This window comes from Microtus oregoni, unplaced genomic scaffold (assembly GCF_018167655.1).
Source record: "Microtus oregoni isolate MIOR12 unplaced genomic scaffold, Mior012 000006F_ref0000085, whole genome shotgun sequence".
Classification (NCBI taxonomy): Eukaryota; Metazoa; Chordata; class Mammalia; order Rodentia; family Cricetidae; genus Microtus; species Microtus oregoni.
The window spans coordinates 19007155-19033773 of NW_024543065.1; the positions used below are offsets into that span (position 1 = coordinate 19007155).

The following is a 26619-nucleotide window of genomic DNA, read 5'->3' on the forward strand; positions in this document are numbered from 1 at the left end:
GACCTCCAGACTTCTATGGTTAATTAGTAGCTAGCTCTGCCCTCTGAACTTTAGGAAAGCTTTATTTGTTAGAGCACAAACATCACACCAGCTAGTCTAGCTAGCCAGCTTTCCCTGGGAATCCTGTCTCTGCATCCTGAATGCTAAAAGCAGCTTCCATGCCTGCCTGACATATACGTGGTTCTTGGAATTTGAACTCTGTTCTTCATGTTTAGGTGGAAAGCATATATTGAGTTATCTCCCTAGCCCTGTGGTTCTTTTTTTTTTCATATAGGAAAAATGTTTGATTAACTAATTTCCCCCAGTGGTTGAGATGAGACAAAATTTTTACACACCTTTTAAAAAGTAGTAGAATACTAAGATTTCTCTGCATTATTTTCTAGGAAAGTATATTCTTTATAATGTAACTTCAATTTATGTTTTACAGGCAGAAACAACAAATTAGCCACTTACATGAAAGGATAAGAGATAATGAACTGCGGGCCCAACATGCCATGCTGGGGCATTATGTAAACTGTGAAGAATCTTACATGAGCAGTTTTCAGGTAAGACTAGAGAACTCTTGGTATTTTGTAGTTATTATTAAATCTGTTCTTCGTATGTACTGTATTTATAACATCAGAACACCTTAAATCAATGTTTTGTGTAGTAAGAGAGGGCCTGCTTTTGGTCCCGGCCACCTTGCTAGCTTACACCCCAGAAATAACCACACAGACTGTATTAATTAAATTACTGCCTGGCCCATTATTTCTAGCCTCTTATTGGCTAACTCTCACATACTAGTTTAACCCATCTCCATTAATGTATATTGCCACTTGACTGTGACTTACCGGCATGAGTCTAACCAGTGTCCATCTTGGGCAGGAGAACCATGGCGTCTGCCATGCTGCCCTTCTTCCCAGAATTCTGTTCTGTCATCCCTGTCTACCTGAGTTCCGCCCTATCAACTAGGCCAAGGCAGTTTCTTTAATAACCATGAAAGCAACACAAATACAGAAGGACCTCCTACACCAGTTTTGAAATAACAGTGAATTTGCATAGTTCATGTTTGTAAAAGGTGCTCAACTACTTTCTTCCTTTGTCCTTTTCACACCCTGTCCCCCATGCACACAGAATAAGCTGTCATCAGTCCCTGGGGTATCGCTCCACAGTTGATGCGTACCATAGACAGATACAATGCATTTTAGTTCTTTATGTTTATAAAATGCTTAAAAATATGTACGTTGTTTTATACCTGGTACCATTATCTATATAATATAGAATTATACAAAATATACTAATTACTTCTATATCATATTACCTAAACTACTCCACTTTTGTTTTGTGGCTGTATGATTTTCTATTTCATAATTTATTCAACCATCTCTTACTCATGAAAATTAAAGTTTGCCATTTTGGTATATTATAAATGATGTTGCAAAGAGTAACTTTTTATAAATATAGTTTTGTTCCCACATAATCTCTCTAGCTAAAGTTCTGAGAAATGATGTTTCTGTTACACATATTCGTATGTGTATGTTTAAATGGAGACTCTGCATATGGCTTACTTTTTCTAGCATGATGTTCTCATTTCATCCATTTTTCTACAAATAACAGTTTCATTTTCTTTTGAGCTGAACAAAACTCCATCTTGTATACATGCATTTCCTTGTTCATCTGTTGGTTGATATTTAGCTTAGTCTCATATTTTGACTATGGCAAGTAGTGCAGCCATAACCATGGGCATAAAACGTCTCTGGTATGCTTAGCTTCCTTCCTGCTGGGGTGGTAGTGCTAGATCATATGTCAGTACTGTTTTTACTTTTTTGGAGAACCTCCAAAATGTTTTCATTGTGGCTGCTCCTGTTTGCATCCCCACCACTGTGCTTAATGGGTCTTCTTTCCCAGCCTTGCTGGCTTTTTAAAAAGTGTTAGCCATTCTGACTGGAGTGAGATAGAATTTCATTGTATGCTTTTCCCGACAACAAAGGTGTTGATCATTTATTCAAGTATTTATTAGTCATTGTATTTTTCTTTTGAAAACAGATCATTTGCTCATTTATTAATTGGTGAATTTGTTGTAATTTTGTTGTTTTATTTTATTTTGATTTTTTTAGTTTCTTTTAAACTCTATGTGTAAATTTATTGTTGTATGTCTAGTTGCCAAAGACTTTTTCCCATTCTGAAGACTGTCTCTTTGCTGCTGAAAATTCTGTTTCATATTTTCTTTGTCAGTTTCTACAATTGTTTCCTGAGCTGTTGGCATCCTTTTCAAAAGCTCTTGCCTGTGCTTATGTCTTTGGGTGCTTTTATTTTTTTAGCATTTATTTGCTAGTGTGTGTATATGTGTGCCCCTGTGAGTATGTGTGGTCAGAGGACAAGTTGTAGGAGCAGGTTTTCTCATGTTGTGGTGTGGAGAATCAAACTCAGGTTAAAACATGGCAGTAAGCACCTTTCCTATTGAGCCTTTCGCCAGCCCATCTCTAAGTTTCAGAGTTTCAGGTGTGACATTAAGGCTTGAATCCATATTTTAATTCATTTATATTTAAATCGAGAGGCACATACCCAGTACAGTTTGGTGTAAGTAAAATCCAAGTCTTTTAGCACCATTTTGTTGAAGAGTCTCTTTTCTCCAACCTATGTTTTTGTTACCCTTGTCAAAAGTTGGGTGGCCGTAGCTATGTGTATTTATTCTTGTATTTATTCATTTTATCTTGTACACATGTTTGTGTGCCATTATCAAGGTAATTTTATTACTATGGATCTGTAGTATGACTTGAGATTAGCTCTCATGGGTCCTTTGACATTGCCGTTTCTATTTAGGATTGTTTTTCCTATTCAGGATATTAGTGCTTTCTTACACCATTTCCTTTTTTCTTAGTTTTGTGAAGAATGATAGGATTTTGTTTATTTTTTGTTTTTTCTAGGCAGGGTTTCATTGTGTGGCTCTGTCTCTCCTGGAACTCATTCTGTAGACCAGGCTGGCCACAAACTTACAGAGATCCACCTGCCTCTGCCTCCTGTGTACTGGGATTAAAGACTTGTACCACCACTGTTCAGCAAGAATTTTTTCTCTTAAATTAAGGATTGTTAAATGTGTCTCAGTTAGGGTTTCTATTGCTATGAAAAGACACTATGACCAAGGCAACTCTCATAAAGAAAACATTTAGTTAGGGTTGCTTGCTTACAATTTCAGAGGTTCAGTCTATTAATCATCATTACGGGGAGCATGGCGACTTTCAGGCAGGTGTGGTGCTTGGGTCGTCGCTGAAAGTCCTACATCTTACAGGCAACTGGAAGTTGACTGAGATACTGGGCAGTGTCCTGAGCATAGCAAACCTCAAAGCATGCTCCCACAGTGACACACTTTCTCCAACAAAGCCATACCCTCTCCAAGAATGCCATACCTCCTAAGAGTGCCACTCAGTATGTGATTATGAGGACCAATTACGCTCAAACTACCACAGCTAACGTCTTCAGTTTCTTATGTGTTTTAACAGATATTTTTGTTTGTTTGGTTTTTGAGACTGTGGTGCAGATATACCATTGGGAATCAGTTCCACATAATCTTGGTAAAGGACTATGACTTGGGAATAAAATTGTGAATAAGCCTAGTCTGTATAATCCAGTGGGAATATAGATGTAGCATTGCTGATGTCTTAAACCTTATAGGGCCATTGTTGTCAATTATTTCTCTCCCTTTTAAGAGTCTTTTTCTTAAAACTCACTTGCATATTTTTCTATATATACTTTATAATAGACCTATTTATTTCCCAAGGAAAAATCATTTTTATTGGGATTAAAAAGAGAGAAATGAACATTTCCTTGAGATAGTTCTTCTGTTTGTGGAATTATTTTTGTTATTTGTTGTTAAGGTCTTTATTCCTAGATGTCAAAAACTCATTTGAAGTGAATTTTTTTCTTTCATTGTACCCTCAAATGGGTTTGTTTTTTGTAAAATTTAAATTAGACATTGAAATCAGAAAATACTAAAATCCAAGTAGATATATAAGACTTAATGCAAGTTAGGAGCATTTAAAATAGTGATCTAGCTAGCTTTTTAAAAAAAACTTTAATTACACATATATCATATTTTATTACTGCATACTCTGCTTTGATTTCAATTACAAAACAGCAGTTCCATGTGGGCTAGTGCTAAGATTGATAGTGTAGTTATGTGAAAATAGTATTCTTGTGTTAAATAGCTAGCATAATTTGCTTTGAAAACAGAATTTTTGGTAGAGCCATTCAATATTTCCTTATAGCTTTATTCTTAATAAATATTACTCTTGGGTTATGTATACAATTATTGTATTACCAAAAGCATGTTTTTGAGAAAATGTCTGAACTGTGTGTGAGGCCAGTAGATGGCTCCCTGAGTCCGTGTATCAGTGATTACTTTTGTGGTTCTTGCCTGTCTTGTGAGGTCTAGATCAGCACAGATGGTTGAGATTCTCTTCCACCTTTCTTTCCTTTGTTATTTTTGAAAATTTTATATTGTGTTTGAGGTCCATTTGGCGGTTAGTTTAGGGAATTATGGCTTCTGTTTTAGAATGCTCTGATTATGTATTCAGCTTCTTTAATAAAGGTCTCCAGGTTTCTTTTATATGTGACTTTTGGCAGGTATTGTTCCGTTTCATTGAGTTTATAAAGTTTCCTGGGATCGGAGGAATTCTCTTATGGTTCTTCTTTTGTGTCTGACATTAGCAATGTTGGCTTTCTTTCACATTCTTATCTTAGCTTACCTAAAGAATTTCTTGATTTTTATTGCTGTTAATAAATGGTCAACTTTTATTTTGTTGAATTTTCTGTATCTTATTTTTAATTTCATTGATTTTTTTGCCCTATTTTTTGTTTGCTTTGGGTTCAATTTTACCTACTTTTTCTAGTTTACTAGAATTGGAGACATAGATGAATTTTAGATCCTTATATAAAACATATTCAGTGGTATAGATAGCCTCAAAGCACCAATTTATTTAGATCTCACAAATTTTCAGTTATTTTGAGTTGCTGTTTTTAAATTTTTCCTTTAGAGTTCCTCTTTAAGCAATGCTTTGTTTTGGAATGTCCCAGGTTTTGTGTGTGTGTGTTTGAATTCTAGTTTACTTTACCTGTGGTCTGAAGGCAGGTGTCTGATGAGTTTTAAGCTTTTAAGATATGATTTATGAACTAGAATGCTGTTTTCCTGGTGACTGAAAGGAAATTGAGAAGTGTGTGTTGCAGCTAAGGAATCAGTAGTCCAGATGTCAGTTCATCTGGCTCCTTGATGGCCGGTGAGAGCAAGTGTGTCCCCATTGATATTCTGCCTTTTGTGGCACGGCATTCCTGATGAGCTGTCGAAAGTTCAGTAACTGTAGTTGATATACATATTTCTTCTTCTAGGTCTGTCACCCCACTTCAAATATTTTGATACTCTTTTATGCTGTTAAAGACTATTTTGTATAATTAATAAGGATTTCTCATAGAAGATACATAGGGATCTTGTTCTTTGATCCACTCTGACAATCTCTGTCTTTACATTGGTGTACTTTAACCAGGGGTTTTCATTGTGACCATGGGTATAGTTGATTTAATAGCTATCACATGTGTAATTCTTGTTCTGTGTTACCATGTTTTGATGTAACACAGTTTTTCTCTTTTGTCATTTTAATTAACATTTTATATGAATATTTTCTTTCTATTTCAGTAACTTTTCTTAAAATGTTTGCCCTAGAATATGCACATACATTTGCAATTAATCTTAAAGCTAGTGCCCTGATATGCCTAGGTTGGTGTAACGTTGACAAAAACAAACCACCACAGCAGAATTCACCTATTTTTAAAGAAATGTCTCAAAGTCACTACCTACCCCCTTTTATTCATTTTCCCAGTGATATCTTTATTTTCCTTTTCCCACACTTTCTTTATCCATTCTTCCATTGAGGGGCGTCTAGGTTGTTTCCAGGTTCTGGCTATTACAAATAATGCTGCTATGAACATAGTTGAACAAATGCTTTTGTAGTATGTTTGGGCATCTCTTGGGTATATTCCCAAGAGTGGTATTGCTGGATCCTGAGGTAGGTTGACTCCCAGTTTCCTGAGAAACCACCACACTGATTTCCAAAGTGGCTGCACAAGTTTGCATTCACACCAGCAATGGATGAATGTTCCCCTTTCTCCATATCCTCTCCAGCATAGGTTATCATTGGTGTTTTTGATTTTAGCCTTTCTGACAGGTGTAAGATGGTATCTCAAAGTTGTTTTGACTTGCATTTCCCTGATAGCTAAGGAAGTTGAACATGTCCTTAAATATCTTTTGGCCATTTGAACTTCTTCTGTTGAGAATTCTCTGTTCAGTTCAGTACCCCATTTTTTAATTGGGTTGTTTAGAATTTTAATGTCTAGTTTCTTGAGTTCTTTATATATTTTGGAGATCAGACCTTTGTCTGATGTGGGGTTGGTGAAGATCTTCTCCCATTCAGTAGGTTGCCTTCTTGTCTTAGTGACAGTGTCCTTTGCTTTACAGAAGCTTCTCAGTTTCAGGAGGTCCCATTTATTCATTGTTGCTCTTATTGTCTGTGCTACTGGGGTTATACGTAGGAATTGGTCTCCCGTGCCCATGTATTGCAGACTACTTTCCACTTTCTTTTCTATCAGGTTCAGTGTGGTTAGATTTATATTGAGGTTTTTGATCCATTTGCTCTTGACTTTTGTGCATGGTGATAGATATGGATCTATTTTCATTCTTCCACAGGTTGACAACCAGTTACACCAGCTTCCTTTTGTTAAAGATGCTTTCTATCTTCCATTGTTTAATTTTAGCTTCTTTGTCAAAAATTAGGTGTTCATAGGTTAGTGGATTTATATCCGGGTCTTCGATTTGATTCCATTGGTCAGCATCTCTGTTTTTATGCCAATACCAAGCTGTTTTCAATACTGTAGCTCTGTAATAGAGTTTGATGTCAGGGATAGTAATGCTTCCGGAAGTTCCTTTATTGTGTAGGATTGTTTTGGCTATCCTGTTTTTTTTTTTCCCATACAAAGTTGATTATTGTTCTCACAAGGTCTGTGAAGAATTTTGTTGGGATTTTGATGGGGATTGCATCGAATCTATAGATTGCCTTTGGTAGAATTACCATTTTTACTATGTTGATCCTACCTATCTAAGAGCATGGGAAATTCTTCCATTTTCTGGTATCCTCTTCAATTTCTTTCTTCAAAGCCTTAAAGTTTCTATTTTTTAGATGAGTAAATCAAGACTTAGTGATACTGATTTTCTTTAATCATGCTCTGTATATAGGAGACTGAAGAGGTAGGCTTTAGTTTGAGGACTGTCTGATTCTAGAGCTTATAGGTTTTGCATTGTATCCCCGTCCCATTTTGTTTTTATTTGTTAAAGACAGGTAAACTTCTGAAGACTTACCTGCCATTATTTTTCCCAATAGCCACAATATGAGAACAGTTCAGTCCAGACTCCATTTTCGGAGCAGTCATTGTCCCATCCCCAGCAAGAGGAACTTGAGCAAAAGCTAGCATCTACTGAGAAAGAAGTGTCACAGCTCAATGAGTTTCTTAAACAAAGAATAAACCAATTTAGTGAAGAGAAGAAGAAATTGGAGGAAAAGGTGAGTATCTTGTGTAAGATTGTGGTGGATCAACAGCTTTTTTTCAACAAACAATGATTGTTTATAATTTGCCCGTTTCAAGTGCTCTATCAGGTTATACATTTATATTATAGTAATTAGTGCTATATGTACCAACTTTCAAAAATATTGTGTTATTGTCAAAGATTTCAGGATCTTCTTGAGGCATAAAAGTCTTTATTATACTTTACTAATAGTGAAACTACTTAAAGCCAGATGTCTTCACCACTGCCTCTTCATTTTCCTTCTCATTCCTTGTTTCTTGATCTCATTGACTATAAATTATTAGAATATTAAGTGAAGCCTATTGCCAAAAACTTGCCTTAAGCTACTAAGTTGGAGCCCCTTAACCTGAATAATACATATGTGGTTTTGTGTATCTCTAAAAGACATGTGATCCACAAATGAGAGGAAATACTAAGTATTTATCTTTCTGAGTCTAGCTTAATTTACTTAATGTGGTAATCTCCATTTGCATCTATTTTCCTTCAAATGACATAATCCCATTCTTTATGACTGAATTAAACTTCATTTTACACACACACACATACACACACACACACACACACACACACAAAAGCGCATGCGTGAGAGAGGCAGAGGTGTGTGTGTGTGTGTGTGTGTGTGTGTGTGTGTGATATGTCTGTATGTATGTGTTAAAACATCACATTGTCTTCATCCATCTGTGGATCGACACCTAGGACGTTCCTGTATGTTGTCTGTTGTGAATAATGCTATAATAAATGTGCAGGTTTTTCTGTGGGGTGTTGACTTAGAGTTGTTCAGATATATGCTCAGGAGCAGTTTAGGCTAGATGATATTGTAATTCCATTTTTAGTTTTATGGGCAACTACCATACTGATTTCCATAGTGACTGGACTAATTTAAATTTTCTCCACTTCCCTCACATCCTCATCACTGGTCCTGTAATTTGTTTTCTTTATGGGAGCCTTTCTGAGCAGGGTGAGATCTAATCTCATTATAGTTTTAATTTGCATTTCCCTTATGTGTTAAGGATGTTGAACCTTTTGTTTTCACATATTATCCATTTGGACTTCATCTTCTGACAATAGCCAGTTCATTCATTTCATTAGCCTGTTTATTGACTGGGTTGTGTGTCTTTTAATTGACCTTTGTTGTGAAGGACTTTTGTGAGTGGGAGATGTGCAAGCAAAAGTTAGGAGAGTCAAATGAATGTACAAAGTCTGAAGTTAAACCTGTACAGATTGGGTCTTTCTGAGGTTCTCTACTCTTGTTCTACAGTAAATGTTAACTTCACATAATACCTCAGTCCTAGAGTGGCCTCAGTAGTGAGTCACCTTTATATTAGAGTTTTAAGAAAGAAAATGTGGTACAAGTTCATTTATGGTACGATATAAAAATATTCTTGCTTTAAGTACATAAATTGACTCACTTAGCCTGTTAATCTGTTTTAAATATTTGGTAAATTCTCCTGGCTTTGTAAGTTGTTAGTAACAAAATAACTGATGTATCTGCTTTTCTTAGCTCATGTAAAGTGTTTTGACATAGCTTTGAAAAATGAGAAATTAGAATCTGTCCTCTAGAGAGGATTATTTGCTTTGATGATTTAAAAAATACTTGTAGCTTCATTTCTGTGTCTTTGTCTCTGTCTCTGTCTCTAATAACCTTTTAAGAGAGTTAAATTAACTAGTTTTAATATAATTTAAACTCAATACAGTTTTAGCATGAGCATCACATTATTGATGTGATAAAGATATAAATAGCATTATCCAAATTTATACATGTATAGGTAGTAAAAATTTGATCATTAATGCCACATGATGTAGTACAATTTAAAAATGCCATCACTTGTAAAAGTAAACAAATATCTTCCAGATTATTTCAGAGCTATAAAAGTTTCAAGGGAAAAAAAATCTTAGAATAAAATAAGGCAGATCTTAACTCAGCTGATGATGTTTACTGTAATCTGATACTCATTGATAAATTTAGTGATACCCAGGAATGGAACCCTGATTTTGTAATTTTTAGTAACTCAAAACAATAAATAATTGAGGATTCATAATGTTTTCCTTTAGCTGAAAACCAGAGATAGATACATCAACAGCCTGAAAAAGAAATGCCAGAAGGAAGCTGAGCAAAACAAAGAAAAGCAGAGAAGAATTGAGACATTGGAAAAGTACCTGGCCGATCTTCCAACTCTAGATGATGTACAGAGTCAGAGTCTACAGGTAACGTGGTCACACATGCACCTTTGAAATGTTTGCAACATGTTTTAGAAACTAGCTACTTAGAAATTACATACTCAATTGCTGCTCCTGAGATAAGTAGATTCTAAAACTATTCAAAGAGTAAGTAGATCTCTCTTCTGTTGTTAATATGTGGTTACCTTTGTAATAAACCTATCTGGTAACTGTTTTACTTAGCATTCTATTTTTAAACTTTTTTATTTATTGCATGTATGTGTAATGTGTGTATGGAGGTCAGAGGACAGCTTCATGAAGTGGGTTATGTTCCCCCCTTTATGTAGGTCCCAGGCTTTAAACTCAGTTGTCAGGCGTGTACTGCAAAACACCCTTATCTGCTGAGCCATCTCTTTAGCCCCTAGCATTCTATTTTAAAAGGTGGTCGCTTCTAAGCCTAGCTATTAACTTTACCTCATAGCTCCACATTCACTCCATATTTGGAGTTTTGTCCAATGTTCTCTGGGTTTCAAGGCTCAAGATAGTGATACCCAGGAATGGAACACTGATTTTGTAATTTTTAGTAGCTCAAAACAATAAATAATTGAGGATTCATAATGTCTTATGAATATCTTTATAGATGTTTATTTTCTTCAGTTCTTAATCTTGCTGTAATCTTTAACATTCCTTGATCTATAACCTCTCTTCTCTCCTCAGACTTCTATTTTCCGTTCTTAATTTCTCACTGAGTCTCTTTACCAGTTCAGCTGAAATCTTCTTAAAACATGAATTCACTTCAGTTATCTCTGTCCTTCCAAGCCATGGGTCTCAACCTTGGCACAGAGAGCATTTGGGGAGCAGTTGTTCTTTGCTGTCTGCGAGAAGCAGTTCTTGTAAGAGTCCTTCTGGCCTCTGCCTCCTAGATGACCGCAGTGCTGCTTCTCTCTTCCAGCACAAGCAATGAGCATTTGTCAGTTTCCCGTGGAAGTAAAAATATCTCCAGCTGAGAATTGTTTACATAATTTTATAATGCATATAGACAGAAAATTAGTTTAAGAATTATGAAAGTAAGAGAGATTAAATATAGGAGATAACATGAGCAGGAGGAGGCAGGAGTAACAATACCTGACACCCATTTAGGATAGCCACTACCAAGATTCATGGTATTCAAAGACCCTATTTATGACAGTTATTTACAAGAATCAAAATGCAGAATCAAGAAGGTGTCCACAAATGGATGAATAGATATAAAATAGATAGTACACATAAATAGAACGGAATATTGTTGGGTCTTATAAAGGAAGGAAATTCTGATATACTCTTCAGCATGGATAAACCTGGAGATCATTTTATAATAAAGTAAGAATAGTAAAATAAGCCAGTCATAACTAGGCAATATTATATGATTATATTATACGAGATTCAAAAGCAATTAAATTACAGAGACATAGAAAGTAGTGTTGCAGGATACCATGGAGTGGGGTAAATAGTGATTGCAAAGAAATTTGAATGGGTCCAGTTTTAAGAATTGTCACGATGACAGTCTGGATGTACCCAATCATAAAGAGTCATACATCCAAACATGGTTATATTATGATGTTAATTTTATGTTTTTTTATGTTTTACCACACTTAAACATTTTAAAAATTATGGACCTTTCTATGTTCCAGAAAATGTTACTCAGTTTTCTGCTTCATAATCCATCTCCCAGTTCTTTCAAATAAAGGAAGAAGCAGTGTGAAGTTCTTTAGATAAAATATTGAATGACTATAAGCAATAAGTCTATTTAACTCTGAGAAGAGTAGTAATTTAATGGCAGTATATTTAGTATTGCATGCAATTCAAACTGTAAATATTTTTCCTTAGCTGCAAGTTCTTGAAGAAAAAAACAAGAATTTGCAAGAGACTTTGATAGACACAGAGAAGAAGCTTGAGGAGATTAAGAAGCAATGTCAAGAGAAAGAGATACAGCTCCTGTGCCAGAAGAAGAAGGAAAAGGAGCTAGTGACTTCTGTGCAGAGGTAGGGGACCTGCTATGGCTTCATGCTCTTCAGCTTGCCACCACCATCATAAAGTGTGTTCTACGTAAGCAGTACAACTGAATCTACAGCAGTGGTAGAGCATACTTCTTACCTGAGTATCTGCCTTAGAAAGGCGCTATATGAATTTATCAAAGCTAATGGATTCAGTTTTAATTTGATATTTTGAAGTATTATAGGGCATCTTGCCAAAATATCATTGCAAACTCTTTAGATGAAGGTTTTATCAAAACAAGCAAAAATTCTAAGCAGCAGAAAATAACCTGTAGGCCAGGCAGTGATGGAGCATACCTTTAATTCCAGCATTCAGTAGGCAGAGGCAGGTGGATCTCTGTGACAGGTCCCAAAGATACAGAGAAACCCTGTCTCCAAAAAAAATAAATAAATAAAATAAAATAAAACAAAACAAAAAGAGAGAGAGAGAGAGAGAGAGAGAGAGAGAGAGAGAGAAGAAAATAACCTGGAAAACACACTGCACTCCTTCCTGGAGAGTGCACCGAAGGTGACTGCTGGGCTGTTTTCATCTCACTGTGAGTGGCAGATTTCCATGTGCTTTCCAGATCCACCTGCACATCTCGCCTCATTTCACACTTTGAAATCCGAGTCTCCAGTGACCAGCATTTGTTGGTCTGCTCAGCTTGTGCTCAGACTTGGGAATTTTTTTTTATAAACCTAGAAAACTAATACATGCATAAGTTCATATTATTTTTATAACCTTTAAATCTTGTTATCAATCATGAATAGATTGAACTATCTGAAAGAGCCAAATAATAAAGCAGCAAAAATCGTGAATGTGAGAAATCCAGTCTTCATGAGTATGTTAATACTGCTTTACTCTCTAGTTTTTAAACATGAAATTTACTCAGTTTATTGTTTACTCTGAGGTTTCAGTATAGTAAATGCTCTGATTTCTGTTTTTTTTAAACAGAAAAGTTCTTTTTTTAAGGTTTGTTTGTTTGTTTATTTATTTATTTATTGTGTATACAGTGTTCTGTCTACATGTTTGCCTGCAGGCCAGAAGAAGGCACTGGATTCCATTATAGATGGCTGTGAGCCACAATGTGGTTGCTGGGAATTGAACTCAGGACCTCTGGAAGAATAGCCAATGCTCTTAACTGCTGAGCATTTTCTCCAGCCTCCTGATTTCTGTTCTTGATATCAGTTCCCAAAACTGTCACAATTTTGAGTTTACATTTTTTCCTAGTGTTTTTCTTTCTCACACTTTAATTATTTTATTTTTTTAAAACAATCTTTCTGTTTTGTTTTGTTTTACATACCAAACCTAATTTCCTCTCCCCTCCTTCCACTTCTCCTACCTCTTCCGTCCCATCCACTCCTCAGAGAGGGTGAGACCTCCCATTGGAGTCAACAAAGTCTGTCACATCACTTGAGGCAGGATCAAGCCCCCTCTCCCCCATCTAGGCTGAGCAGGGTATCCCTCCATAGGGAATGAGCTCCAAAGAGCCAGTTCATGTACTAGGGATAAATACCGGTTCCACTGCCAGTGACCCCACGAACTGCCCAAGCCACACAACTGTCATCCACATTCAAAGGGCCTGGTTTAGTTTGGTCCTATGCAGGTTCCCCAGCTGTCAGTCTGAAAACCGTGAGCTCCCACTAGCTCTGGTCAGCTGTTCTATGGGATTCCCCATCGTGGTCTTGACCCCTTTGCTCATATTATCATTCCTCCTTCTTTACTACTGGACTCGAGGAACTCAGCCCAGTGCTTGGCTGTGGCTCCCTGAATCTGCTTCCATCAGTTATAGGATGAAGATTCTGAGGGATCAGGAAGGTTGAGTTGTGGGGATATCAGAGAAGGAGAGCAAGAAAAGAGACATCTTGATAGAGGGAGTCATTATGGGGCTAATGAGAAACGTGGCACTAGGGAAATTCCCAGGAATTCACAAGAATGACCCCAGCTAAGAATCTAAGCAATAATGGAGAGGGTACCTGAACAGCCCTTCCCCTCAGATTGATGACTACCTTAATTGTCATCATCTTAATATTTTTGGGGTTTTTTCTTTTTGTTTCTTTTTGTTGTTGTTGTTGAGACGGGGTTTCTTTTTATGAATCCATAATTTACACCAACTTCGTAGTCTTAAAAAAACTTCCTGATTTTCACTAATTTAAACATTTTATCCTTGTTGACAAAAATAAAAATAGTGCGTGAGTTCTGTTTTGTAGGCCACTGTGGTTGAAGAAACAAAACTGTGGTGCTTGGAGGCTTCATAGCAATTCTGGAAGATTACTGAGTGCCGTTTGTCCCACTGTTTTCTTTTGCAGATTGGTGTTATTTTCTGTGTTCTCTTTTGTTAGGTTTTATAGAACACTAAGCCACAAATGCTTGATTTGCAAAGATTAGTATGATGTATTTCAGAAAACATTTTCCACTTTAAATTTTATCTTGAGGCTGACAGAGACAATATCTTAGAAGATTCCTCTTGCTTTTTGGTAAAAGTTTATTTTTAGTTCTCCAGTATTTGTATTGACAGTGACATCACTTAATGTTGAGGGGTAGGAATTTTATTTACATTTACTTGGCTCTAGGATATTTCTTATATTTTGAAAGAACTTCATATCTATGTGTGACTACAAATTATATTACATTTTATTTAATGTTTCTAATCTTTTGTTTTTTAATTTTTAAGAAATTCATAAACTCAAAAAGCTTTTCATTAGAAATGAAAATGTAAAATATATAATAATTTATAAGTTAGTTCCACTTTTCAAAAGTTTTCTTACTTTTGGAAATGGCCTTTATGTAATCCAAATATGTATGCATGAAAGAAAATTTGGTATGGGCAGCAACATCATACAGTGTTCCTTATTGTTGGCTCTTTACATTTTAAATATTTGTGTGTTCATGTGGGCCCATGTCTGTGTGGCAGCCAGTGGTCAACTTCTGGTATCATTCCTCTGGAGCTGTCCACCTTGATGTTTGAGGCAGTATTTCTCAGTGGTCAGAAACTTCCTCAGTAAACTAGACTTGCTGTCAGTGAGGTTCAGGGTTCTGCCCGTTTCCACCTCTCCAGTGCTGGTTTACAAGCTATTCTGCTATACTTGCTTTACTAATATGGGCTTCGTGGATAGAAATCAGGTCTTTTGGCTTGTACAGGCTGAGTTATCTCCCCAAAGGGAAGCATGTTTACTTTTTAAAGTGCATTTTATCCTCTTGTAATGCCATTGAGTACATGGAACATAGTGCCAACACCAAGATGGCAAAATATAATGCACTTGTAATTTGAAAAAGTAAATACTTCTTACAACAATAAACAATGTCTTACAAAGCAGTGCACCATATCAGGACCACATAAATGATTACTAATGTCATTAATTATAAATATACCTGCAGTCCTTATTCAGTCACCTAGTGTTACCAGTTCTTTTTCCACAACCTCAGTAGTATCATTTTTCTTATTGAAGAAGACAGCTTCAGATTGCTATAATACTTGAAAAAAAAGAAAAACAAAATCAGAGTTATAAGAGAATTTTTTTCAGTCTTCTGCAGTTTGTTTATTTTGAGACAAGGTCTTACCATATGTAGCCTTGGCTGACCTAGGACTCACTGCTTAGCACAGGGTGGCCCAGAACTCACAAGAGTTCTTCTATTCCAGCTTTCCGAGTACTAGGTTTCCAATTAGACACTACCATGCCTAGAAGATGTTGCAATTTTTGAGACTAATTCTTTTTTTTCTCTCCAGCTGTTATTGTTTGGTTTTGGTTTTTATTGTTAATGGCATGGTCTGCTTGTACCAATTACTAATCTTTCATTCTGATGGCTAACATCTTGTTTCCCTGTACTTTTACTTTTTTTACTGAGAAAGTTTTTTCCATACAGTACATTTTGATCATGTTTTTTTTTCTTTTCCCCAGTTTCTAGTTTCCTTCCAGATTCTCCACTTGCCTACACACACACACACACACACACACACACACACAGAAATCAAAATAAACAAGCTGCAGACCAGTAAGAAAAAAAAATGCCCAGGCAAAGCAAAATGAGATGAGCCTAAAAGAATATCATTGAGTTTATATTGTGTTGCCAGCTATTCCTAGGCATGGGGTCTGCCCTTATGTGGGGTTGATATACCCAGTGAGACTGGGTTGGAAGAAACTGACATACTGTTAATATGTCAGAAGAACTTCCTTTGTCATAGGCAGCATGACAAACCTAAGCTGGTGGCATGAAAAACCACATTCTTATGTTGTTGGGAGGCCACTTGTTTGTTCCTGACTGCTTAGCCCTGAAATAATCACACAGAAACTTTATTATTTAAAACATTGCTTGGCCCATTAGGTCAAGCTTTTTGTTGGCTAACTCTTACATATTAATTTAACCCATTTCTAGTAATCTGTGTATTGCCATGAGGCTGTTGATTACCCAGTAAAGTTCTGGCATCTGTGTCTCCAGTGGAGCTACGACTTCTCCCTGACTCCACCTTTCTTTCTCTCAGTATTTAGCTTAGATTTCCCAGCCTACCTAAGTTCTGCCCTATCAACAGGCCAAGGCAGTTTCTTTATTCACCAATGATATTCACAGCATACAGAGGGGAATCCCACATCACCTTCCCTTTTCTGTTTAAATAAAAATGAAGGTTTTAACTTTAGCACAGAAAAATTACATATAACAAAACAGGTATCATTCAAGAAGGACAGTTAGAATATTTTTATCTACTATCTTTTATCTTAACTTTTATCTTTTATCATAACTAAGGAAAACTGTAACTATAACTTCTTCAATTCCATCAAAGACTCCAGAAGGATATATTACCTAAGTAAACAGAAAGTACATTGTAAGCAACTTCCAAAATTCTAGAATTGACAGAAACATCTCGCTACCTGGACAGTCATTCAAAGTTCTTCTGTACCATTGGGACATCGATCTTCAGTCTAAAGTATATGGCATAATTTTCCATGAAGCAGGAAATTTCAAAGACAGTTCTGCTTGTATTGGCAGTTTGTCAGTCACTTTCTTCTGTGTCCTGCAGAATGTCTGGCAGACTCTTTTATAAAGCAGGAAGCCTGAAGGATCGTCTTAATTTTAGGCAAGTTCAGCAGTCATTTCTCTGTGGCTCCTTGAATGTCCAGTTCATCAAGCAGCCAAGGCAAGAGCAGTTCCTTGCCCAAATGGCTGGCAAACTCTATAAGGAGCCTCTTTGATGCCCATCTTCCTCTTGACATAGATTGGTGCTGCCAGGAGCATATGTGTCTCACTGTCATGAAATGTCCTAAATTCTTAAAACACTTTAAATGCCATAGTCTGTAGTCTTTGAAAGATTTGAAGAATCCCTATCTATCTGAAATACATCTGTGTACATCTAGAAAATCTAACATGACTACAATCTTGACTATTATAGATGATTATTAATTTATATTTCTTAATTTTATATTACATTTAAAATAAGCTGGATAAACACAATACCTTAATCAAGATCAGAAAAACATATACACAGTATACCAAAATTGACCTTAAATTTGTATCAATAAACCAAGATCCATACCAAATGCAAATCTCTATAGAATATCCCCCTTTAAATGTAAACAAACGTTTATAAACAATATTTGGGAATATGGGTGTAGTTCTGTCCACACTGCTTCCTGCTGATTGGGGCACTGTTAATCAGGTCTTTCATGGTATATTCTGTGTGGTAGGTTCATCTCGGTCAGCAGTTGGGTGAAGTAATTTTTTAGGGGTGTTCATGGCCATCTTTCAGGTGGTCTTGGTTCTTCAAACCATATCTTCTGTGGAAACAAAAGAAGAACTTCTTTTCCAAAGCAACATATTCTTAGACCCAAAATTTGAAATCAAGATACTTCTAAAGTATATATGTTGGTTTAGCTTAGCAGACTTTACAATGAAATGTCTCTCTGTACTTAGCTCCTTCACAGTCAAGAAATTCAAAGAAGACACAATAATATACATAATCCAAACTCTCTGTGTATTCACCATCTTTACATGGCTTATTTATTTTTATTTACAACTGTCTGTGTTGCGGGAGCTCCTTCTGCTCCTTCAGCCAACAGCCGCTGAGATACCAGCCCACTGGGGCGTGGTCTCTCTCCCTTTATAAAAGCGGCCACTTCCCTCTGCTCGCACTCTGGCTTCTGGCTCTGCTTCCGGTGAGTAGGCTCCATTCCTGATTGCGCAGAGGGCTGTTGTCTGGGACAGAGCCAGAAGCCAGAGCGCGTGCAGAGGGAAGTGGCCGCTTTTTTAAATGGAGAGAGACCATGCCCCAGTGGGCCGGTATCTCAGTGGCTATTGGCTGAAAGAGTGGAAGGAGCTCCCGCACCATGTCTATATTCTTTTTATTCTCTCTTCCAAGCCTATGTACATTTTTCCAACACTGTGACCCATTTAGAGGTCTTTTATGTCTGAATGTATCCTATTGTGTATCTATAATTCTTTACTGTTCAGGAGCACTTCTTAAAATGCTAAACACTTCTCGTAAGCTGTGGCATTACTAGGGCAAATTCGGCACTTCCTGCTTGCCCCGCCCAGTCCAGCATGGCAGAGCTGCTCACCACCTCAAGAACCATGCACAGTGCCCCATCTCTAAGCACACAGCTGGTCCATGTTGCCACCAAGCAAGCCATAGCACGTTACTCACAAACCCCATTTAAATGCTTGGTCTTCTGAAAGAGCCAGAGGTCACGCTGGTAGTGCGGCTCAGAAAGCCAGCATTTCAAAACAGCACAGCTATTTTTATGCTACCCCTGAATCAGGAAAACCTCTTTGAAAGGAGCTATGGCACACCACCTGCAAAGAGCAAGGAGCTGTATTAAACTCTGTATTTTTGTTTCTATAATTCCTTTCCAAACTCTCTCAGGTTTTAAGTAGATTTTAGTTAACCACATTGGCACCAATTTGTTGTTGGGAAGCCACTAGTTTGTTCCTAACTGCTCCAAAATAATCACATAGAAACTATATTACTTAAAACACTGCTTGGCCCATTAGGCCAAGCTTCTTATTGGCTAACTCTTACATATTAACTTAACCCATTTCTAGTAATCTGTGTATTGCCATGAGGCTGTGGCTTACTGGGCAAAGTTCCAGTGTCTGTGTCTCTGGTGGGGCTACATGGCTTCTCCCTGACTCCGCCTTTCTCTCTCTTAGCATTCAGTTTAGTTTTCCCTGCCTAACTAAGTTCTGCCCTATCAACAGGCCAAGGTAGTTTCTTTATTCACCAATGGTATTCACAGCATACAAAGGGGAATCCCTCATCATTCTTCTACATCTTTATTAATTCTGTTGATTTGGCAACAATAATCCCTATAACCCACTTTCGCTATACTCAGAGAAAAGGTATGGACTCATATCTACATTCTTAATCTCTTGACCCTACTTATCTTGGTCAAGTAATACTCTACTGAACTAATGTTAAAGTAATACTCATTTTGGGAAAAACGAAAAAAACGGTTAGATTACAGAGTTCAGCTTCATGAGATAGACTTCCGTGGGACCTAGGGATGCCACACTGTAAGCATCCCCAACTCCAGATTTGCCATTTCTAAAATGATGGCCAGCCTCTGTCTAGTAATGATCTCTTCTTAGTTTTGTAAAATACATAGCTATTTGTATATTTTCTGTGAATCTTCATTGTTTGATTAAAAAATAATTCTTTATGAAATTGTTTTCTTCTAAACAACAGCTTACAACAAAAAGTAGAAAAATGCCTTGAAGATGGAATACGCCTTCCCATGTTGGATGCGAAACAGCTCCAAAGTGAAAATGACAATCTCAGAGAGCAGAATGCAACTGCCAGTAAGGTTAGTAGACACTGAGGGCAGAGGTCACATCTGTTCTGTGGAGTATGTGTATCTTAGAGTGTTCATGGGATTTATAATTTTAGTGATATTTAATAGCTTATAAAATATTTACTTTGCTTTGATTTTAAAAAGAAGATAGCAGTTTAATATATTATAAATTATTTAAACTTAAATAAAAGTCAAAACAAAAGGAGACATTTTCTGATAAATTATTCAAAATCTGTCTCAAAGTTATTTTTATAAATAAAAAATTTCATTACAAATTACAGGAAAATATTTGCAGTTTTAATTATGGGTGGTCCAAGTCATCTTTGTGATTTGAAGGATATTTAACTATGAATGCTCTGTAAAATAAAGATATTATAAATAAACTTTTCTTTTTTGAATTTTCTTGAAGTATTGATGCTCTTTTAAAGTAATGAAAAAGATTCAGACCAATTTTTTTGCTGTGTTTTAGATAATAGAGAGCCAGCAGGATGAAATTAACAGAATGATTTTAGAAATTCAGGTAAGGAATGTTCTTCATGTGTTTTAGTGTACCCATATGCTAATATATTCTTATTGCCTCTATTACCTAAAAGTATTAAAGTATATGAATATATATGAAAATATAATACTAATAGTACCTGAGAAAAGTTATAAATTTTTTAATATTAATCTGAGCAGAATCCATATTGTACATTTGTGCATTTGTGAAAGACCAAAATTTACTAATAAATAAAATTCTGTTTGGTGAGCCAGTTCTCCCAAGGGGTACCGAGACTGTTTCCTCCTCTTTGCTGCTTTCTTCTGTAATTGGCCATCGTCTCTCTCAGATGCTGAGAATGCGTTTGATTGAGGTCACCAGAGATCAATCATAAGAGAGAATGGAATGCTATTAGTCTAAGTATTTAGTTTTCATATACTAGTTCCATTCGGAAACATACTCCCAGCCCAACTCTGCCCATTATTTGTTCTTTTCCTCCACTGAATTTTCTTCAGAAGTCTGTAATGTTTTCTCCAGTATCCCCTTGGTCTTACTTAATACTGAGATCTCTAAATATCACTCTGTCTCTTTTGTTTTGTTTGCTGACATTGCTTCCTCTACTGCCATTGTACTACAGTGCCTATACTAGTCAGTTGATGCTCACCAATTACAGAAATAAAGTAGGGTTGTTATTTGTGGAAAACTTCTATTATGTATCCGTTAAACAATCAATTCTAAGTATGAAATCCCCACAATCTGTTTTTATAGTTCTTCCCTCCCTCCATATCCTGAACATGCCTACCATGTTTGTAAATATGCTAACAATACATCAGGAAATTTGAGTAAAAGCTGTAGTCCACTAAGTGCCTGTGCCCTTCCAAGACTGCCCATCTGCAAAACGTGCTCAGAGCATTATTTAATACAGCGTAGAAACATGTTATGTCCCCAGCCTTTACCTAGAACTGACAGTGCTCCTTTTAGTTTCCCTCTTCCTCCTAATGACACTGTTGCTCTTTCTGTATCATCAAATGGTGAGGTATTACAAGTTCATATCTTTACATTTTACTGAGTGTTTTTTGAGAATGATGCTCTGGTGGTTCAGCTTGGGAGTTAGGACTTATCAAAATTCTGGATACATATGTACACTTTAAAAGTTCAGAAGCCAACCAATCTTTAATTCCTTTATTTTCTCTGTACTTATGAAGCCCTTATCTATATGGTGGACACAGTTCTTAAATTTCATGAGTGAGCAAACCAAGTCTCAAGTCAGTCTGATGGTTTAGGTTGGGAGAATTGGAAATTAAACATCAAGTTCTATTTTGATTTTTATTATAAAAGTGCTGATTAAAGGCATAAGTATGACAGAGGGCAGTGACAGAGAGGGCTCCACATGAAAATGTGACCACGGAAGTTTTGTAAAGGAGGTAATATTTGAGCAGAGATACTAGTGAAGATAAGTAGGGAAAGCGTAGCACCTGCTAAGGAAAGGAAGCAGCAGATGCCTTGAGTTGTCCAGTGTGCCCAGTACCAGCAGGGAGGCTGTTCAGTAGGGGCGGGGGGCATTGAAGCAGTGAGATGAGTTGAAGGTGATGGAGGGAAGTAGCCTGGACACGATGATCCAGTGTTTAGATTTTACTCTATGTATAACAGAAAGCCATTGGACAGATTTTATTGAAGGATTTTTTTAGAATCATACATTCTAATTCTAACAATGCTTCCTTGGAGGTTCTAGCAGAGATCATAGTTACTTATCTACCTTAAGGGAGACAAAGGTCCTGTATGTAAAAGGTCATCCTTTTGATAGAATATGGATCAGTAAGGAAGGGAGGGCACCCACTCCCAGACTGACTTATGAGTCAACGAACTCTGGTAGTCATTGCATAACAATTAACATAGCCACAGCACCCTCATTGTCCTTACTGTCAACCAGAATTAAATGCATTCTCCTGTTTCCCATGTTAAATGATTTATCTATGATTTAAATAATGTTCAAGAATTTCTTGATGTGTTGATTCAAAAAGGTTAAGAACTGCATGTTTCTTCAGACAAAGCTTCTGTTCTACAAATTAGAACTACAGAACTGTTAGGTGCTTCCAAAAAGTGGGTCTAACAAAGTTTTGTTAGATTTACAACAATCAATGCATGAATTTTTAAAAAGATTTATTTTTTTAAAGTTATTTGTTTGTAGGCTTGTGCACATGAATGCAAAGGCCTTTAAAGGCTGGAAGAAGGTGTCAGGTTCCCTGTAGCTGATTGTGAGCCACCTGAAATGGGTGCTGAGTACTGACCTTGGGTCTCCTGCAAAAGTGGTCTTCACTCCTAACTTGTCACCAGCCCCCAACACAGGAATTTCTTCGTGAAGCTTGAGCCGTGATACCTGGCAGTTTGTGTGTATCACATACATTTCTTCATGTTATGGTCATTCAGTATTTATTTGTATAAATTAAAATGTGCATAATTTGCTCCTCAATTTTATTGCAGTCTTTAGTCACATGTAAATATGATTGCATATAAGTTAAATATGTAGAAGAATGTAATTCATACCATTTTGTCTTTTATCTTGAATACTTTTTTGTCTTTTTCTTAATTTTTTATTCTACATACCAACCACAGTTTCCCCTCCCACCTCTCCTTTTGTTCCCTCCCCCCACTTTGTACAACCCCCCCCCCACTCCTCAGAAAGGGTAAGGCCTCCCATGGGCGTCAACTAAGCATAGCTTATCAAGTTGAGCCAGATATCTCTGTCAAGATTTCTTTCTCATTGCTCTCTCTCCCCATCCCTTACCCACCATTGTTCTCTCTCTCTCTGTCCCTCCCCCAACTTCTTTAAGCAACTTAGAAAATTGGAGTCAAATTAATAATTTATTTCCAAATACATTGGTCCAGGCAGCATATTTGTTAAGTTCTGTTATGTTTTGAAGTGATAACTTATTTTTTTTTTGCTTTTAGCATCTCATTTATAAATTGTGATTGTCTAGGTCCTAGATAGGCCTAGTATGTAGTTTACTCACAAAAGTATCTAATATAGTAGGTCAGCCTAGCCACTCTTAACTGATTTGTGTTAGAGTGGGAAGGTAGAGATGGAGACAAGTATGGCTCCTCTCTTCCCTGAAATTCATCTCTTTGGTTGTGTTAATTTTGTCCCTGTACAGTTGAAAAGGCCGGATTTATAAACATTTGGTGGTTTGTGATGACACTTCATAAAAGATGTATACTTTGTTTAAAAAATATTAATCCATAAACTATTTTTTTTCCTCTGGCATTGGAAATTTAAAAGACCATTTTGAGTTGAAGAAACACTCTTATATTATTTTGTAAGTAGCTAATAAGTATATTATTATGGGTGAAGTGTCACAGTAATAATCTAACAGAGTAATGCCCTTGACTGCTAATTCTTCAGTGCTGTCTAGTTTCTCCTCAGCTGTTTTCAAAAACCGCCTTCCCATAGGTTATATCTGTACTTTTCTTCATGTAGCTAAAATACAAATAAAATACTATGTAAAAGAAAAACAGAGCATCCCAAATGATTAATATAAATCTTAAAATTTAGCTATCACTATAGTAATAATTGTAAAACTGAATTCACTATAATTTCAATGTTCTTCTTTTTCTAATAGTTGCAACACATTTAGGCTTTATAGTGGACAGAAACAACTTTGTGTTACTAGAATTGAATTTTGTACCAATGTTTTTTTCCCATAAAACATTTAAATGATCAGAGGTAAACAATAAAATCTTATGCTGTATGCATGTCTCCCTTATTAATACAAGATGAAATAAGACATTGTTTTATAATGAAATGCTATTTATTGAGTCAAGATCTTGCCATGTAGTCTTGGTTGACTTGTAACCTATCATATAGACCAAACTGGCCTCAAAGTTAGAGAGATGTGCCTGTCTCTGCCTCCCAAGTGCTGGATTAAAAGTGGGTGCCACCAGGCCTTACATGAAGATAATTATTTAAATACATATGTCATCTGCCATTTTACATCCAAAGTTTAAAAAAATTTACCTGGTATAAGTCACTGGAAAGTGTAGTTCAGTTTTAGAAGGAGAACAGAATTCATCTTAGACTAGAAATAATATTGCAATTGTTGTTAAATATGGAAAAAGCAAAGCTTCATATAAAAGCAGATATTAAATTTGAAACTGAGTCCTATATGAAACTGAGTCCTGTAAAGTATAGCTTTTTATACAGTTTGGCTTAACTGTCAAGATGATATTGTTGACTGGGATGAATTCCTTGTTGATTGATTGTGTAAAAATGTTACTTTTCTTTACATCCATGAGACCAGGAAAGACCACTGGCTTCTCTGTGGGCTTTTCCACTTATGAACAAAATAACATTTGCATACCACATTCTTCTATCATTTCTGTAAATTTTATGGTTACAGTCAGAATGTGATCGAGTTCTTCATTTGGTATTACTTTCCTTCCTGCTTTGTTAAATCATTTCACTATCATAAGCTTATTTCTAGTTGACTGTCATCTTGCATTTTGGTTTTGTAATCTTGACAAAGGAAGTATGAACTTTAAAATTTTCAACTCTCTTTACTTTTAAAATGTCTCCATAATGGAAGCATGAATGTCATTAACTGGCCTTTCTAAATTGACATCTATCAATGAATGATTATTATAACCACAAAAGATAAAATTACATTCAGAGGTCATTTTGACTGCCTACTCTTACAGGCATGACTAGGACTTCCATTCTTTTTTTTTTTAATTTATTTATTTATTAAGGATTTCTGCCTCCTCCCCGCCACCGCCTCCCATTTCCCTCCCCCTCCCCCGATCAAGTCCCCCTCCCTCATCAGCTTGAAGAGCAATCAGGGTTTCCTGACCTGTGGGAAGTCCAAGGACTGCCCACCTCCATCCAGGTTTAGTAAGGTGAGCATCCAAACTGCCTAGGCTCCCCCAAAGCCAGTACGTGCAGTAGGATCAAAAACCCTAGGACTTCCATTCTTAAAAACTCTTGTCTGTCTGTCCTATTTACAACGTGACAAAAGAAGATATTCATACAGTCTCAGAAGATTTGTCTTAATGTTTACCAACAACTTGTAAAGTTTAGTTAATAGACTTTTCTCAGTAGAAATACTAGAGAAATGAATTTTATGCCAGTAGGGTTCTTTATAGGTGGAATATGACTTCTTTAACCTATTAATTGAATTGCATTAATGCTTCCCATTGTTACATAGTATTTATCTTCTACCTTTTGTTAGATTAATTTTATGATATAAAATTCTTCCTATTGCTTAATTTTTAAAAGATACATATTAAATTGCTTCATGTCTTTATGACAAATTAAAAATACCATATCAAACTTAATAGTTGAAAAACCTACCAGCCAAATATAGTTTCTTCTATCAAAGAGAGGTTAGCATGCTTTCATATGCTCTTTCTCCAGGTATCTTTAATTCAGGAGACTTGTATTATTATACATATTGTGCATTTGCTTTAAGCACTTTATAATTTTTGCATAATTAAGATACATCAAAAACTGTAAAAGGTGAATTCACCTTTTGAAGAACCATCTTTTTGTGTCTTAGTTAAGGAGAAAGCTATTGATTTAAATTATGAAGAGTTCTTTTGAGCCTATTTGTGCTGAGTGATCAGTCACCAAACTTGTCTGGATAATTAGGTTATTTGGGATGCTTTTGGAATCCTGTCTTTATGAGCTGTATGAATTCCTATCTGAGGGTTAAATTTGAGCCTGGATTGGATAGACTGTGGGCATCACTTGACTGCAGCCTTGTCTCTAGTTCTGGATCTTCTGTCAGGCACAATCCTCAGTGCTCTCTGCTCTTGAGTGGGAAGTGCAGGGAAGACTGGGTGGGAGGTGAATAAAAACGTTTAATGTTTAGATACCAAGTGGTGCTGCTGAAAGATCTTGTTTATGAACCAAAATACAAATCACAAGGCAAAAGAAAGGGAATTCGGGCAGCTTTTTCTCTATGTTGCATGAAGTTTCAATAACAATTTTGAGTCATAATTGTCACAACATACTTTTCATGCCTTTGTATGTTACAATATTTTTAGTATATCCAGTAGATGCTCAGACTCAGGTCACAGCCTTAGAGCACTTTATCCCCTTCAGAAGAAGCCCTGTTTCTTCTCATTTTTTCTCTTAAGCTCTCCTCCCCTCTCTAGCTCTGAGCAATTGCTGAGACATTTCTAGCCGCTGTAGATTTACCTGTTCCATAACTTCATGTGTCTGTGGCTTTTACTGACATGAGCCAATTGTAAGCTCCACTAGTTGCTGCTGATGCCTCGCTTTCAGCTGTTGATAGTAGCACACACGGCTTTACAGATCATCCATTCTGGTTCCTTCTCAGGACAGCTTCATAGGCTAGTGAGGATTGCTCTGACTGGGGCTATGCCTCCCATTCACCTGCCTCAGGCCTGTAACATCAGTGAATCTGACAGTAACCTAGCAGTTGCCCTTTGCCACAACTGCCAGTATTGAAATATTTTATATATGTGTGTATATTGCTTGTATTCTAGTGTTCATGAAGGCAAGAAGAAGGTATCGGAGCTGGAGTTACAGGTAGCTGTGATATTCCTTGTGTGGGTGCTGGGAGCCA

General features: G+C 36.5%; 1 protein-coding gene across 1 annotated transcript in view; it reads left to right on the forward strand.

Annotated features, from left to right (window-relative positions):
* Positions 1–26619, forward strand: part of Cep85l (centrosomal protein 85 like) — a 117398-nt gene that overhangs the window by 71583 nt on the left and 19196 nt on the right. The window contains exons 5-10 of the mRNA XM_041653804.1: positions 428–545; positions 7404–7583; positions 9659–9811; positions 11630–11784; positions 19452–19569; positions 20027–20077. Coding sequence (XP_041509738.1) covers positions 428–545; positions 7404–7583; positions 9659–9811; positions 11630–11784; positions 19452–19569; positions 20027–20077 — 775 coding nt within the window. The remainder of the gene's footprint in view (positions 1–427; positions 546–7403; positions 7584–9658; positions 9812–11629; positions 11785–19451; positions 19570–20026; positions 20078–26619) is intronic.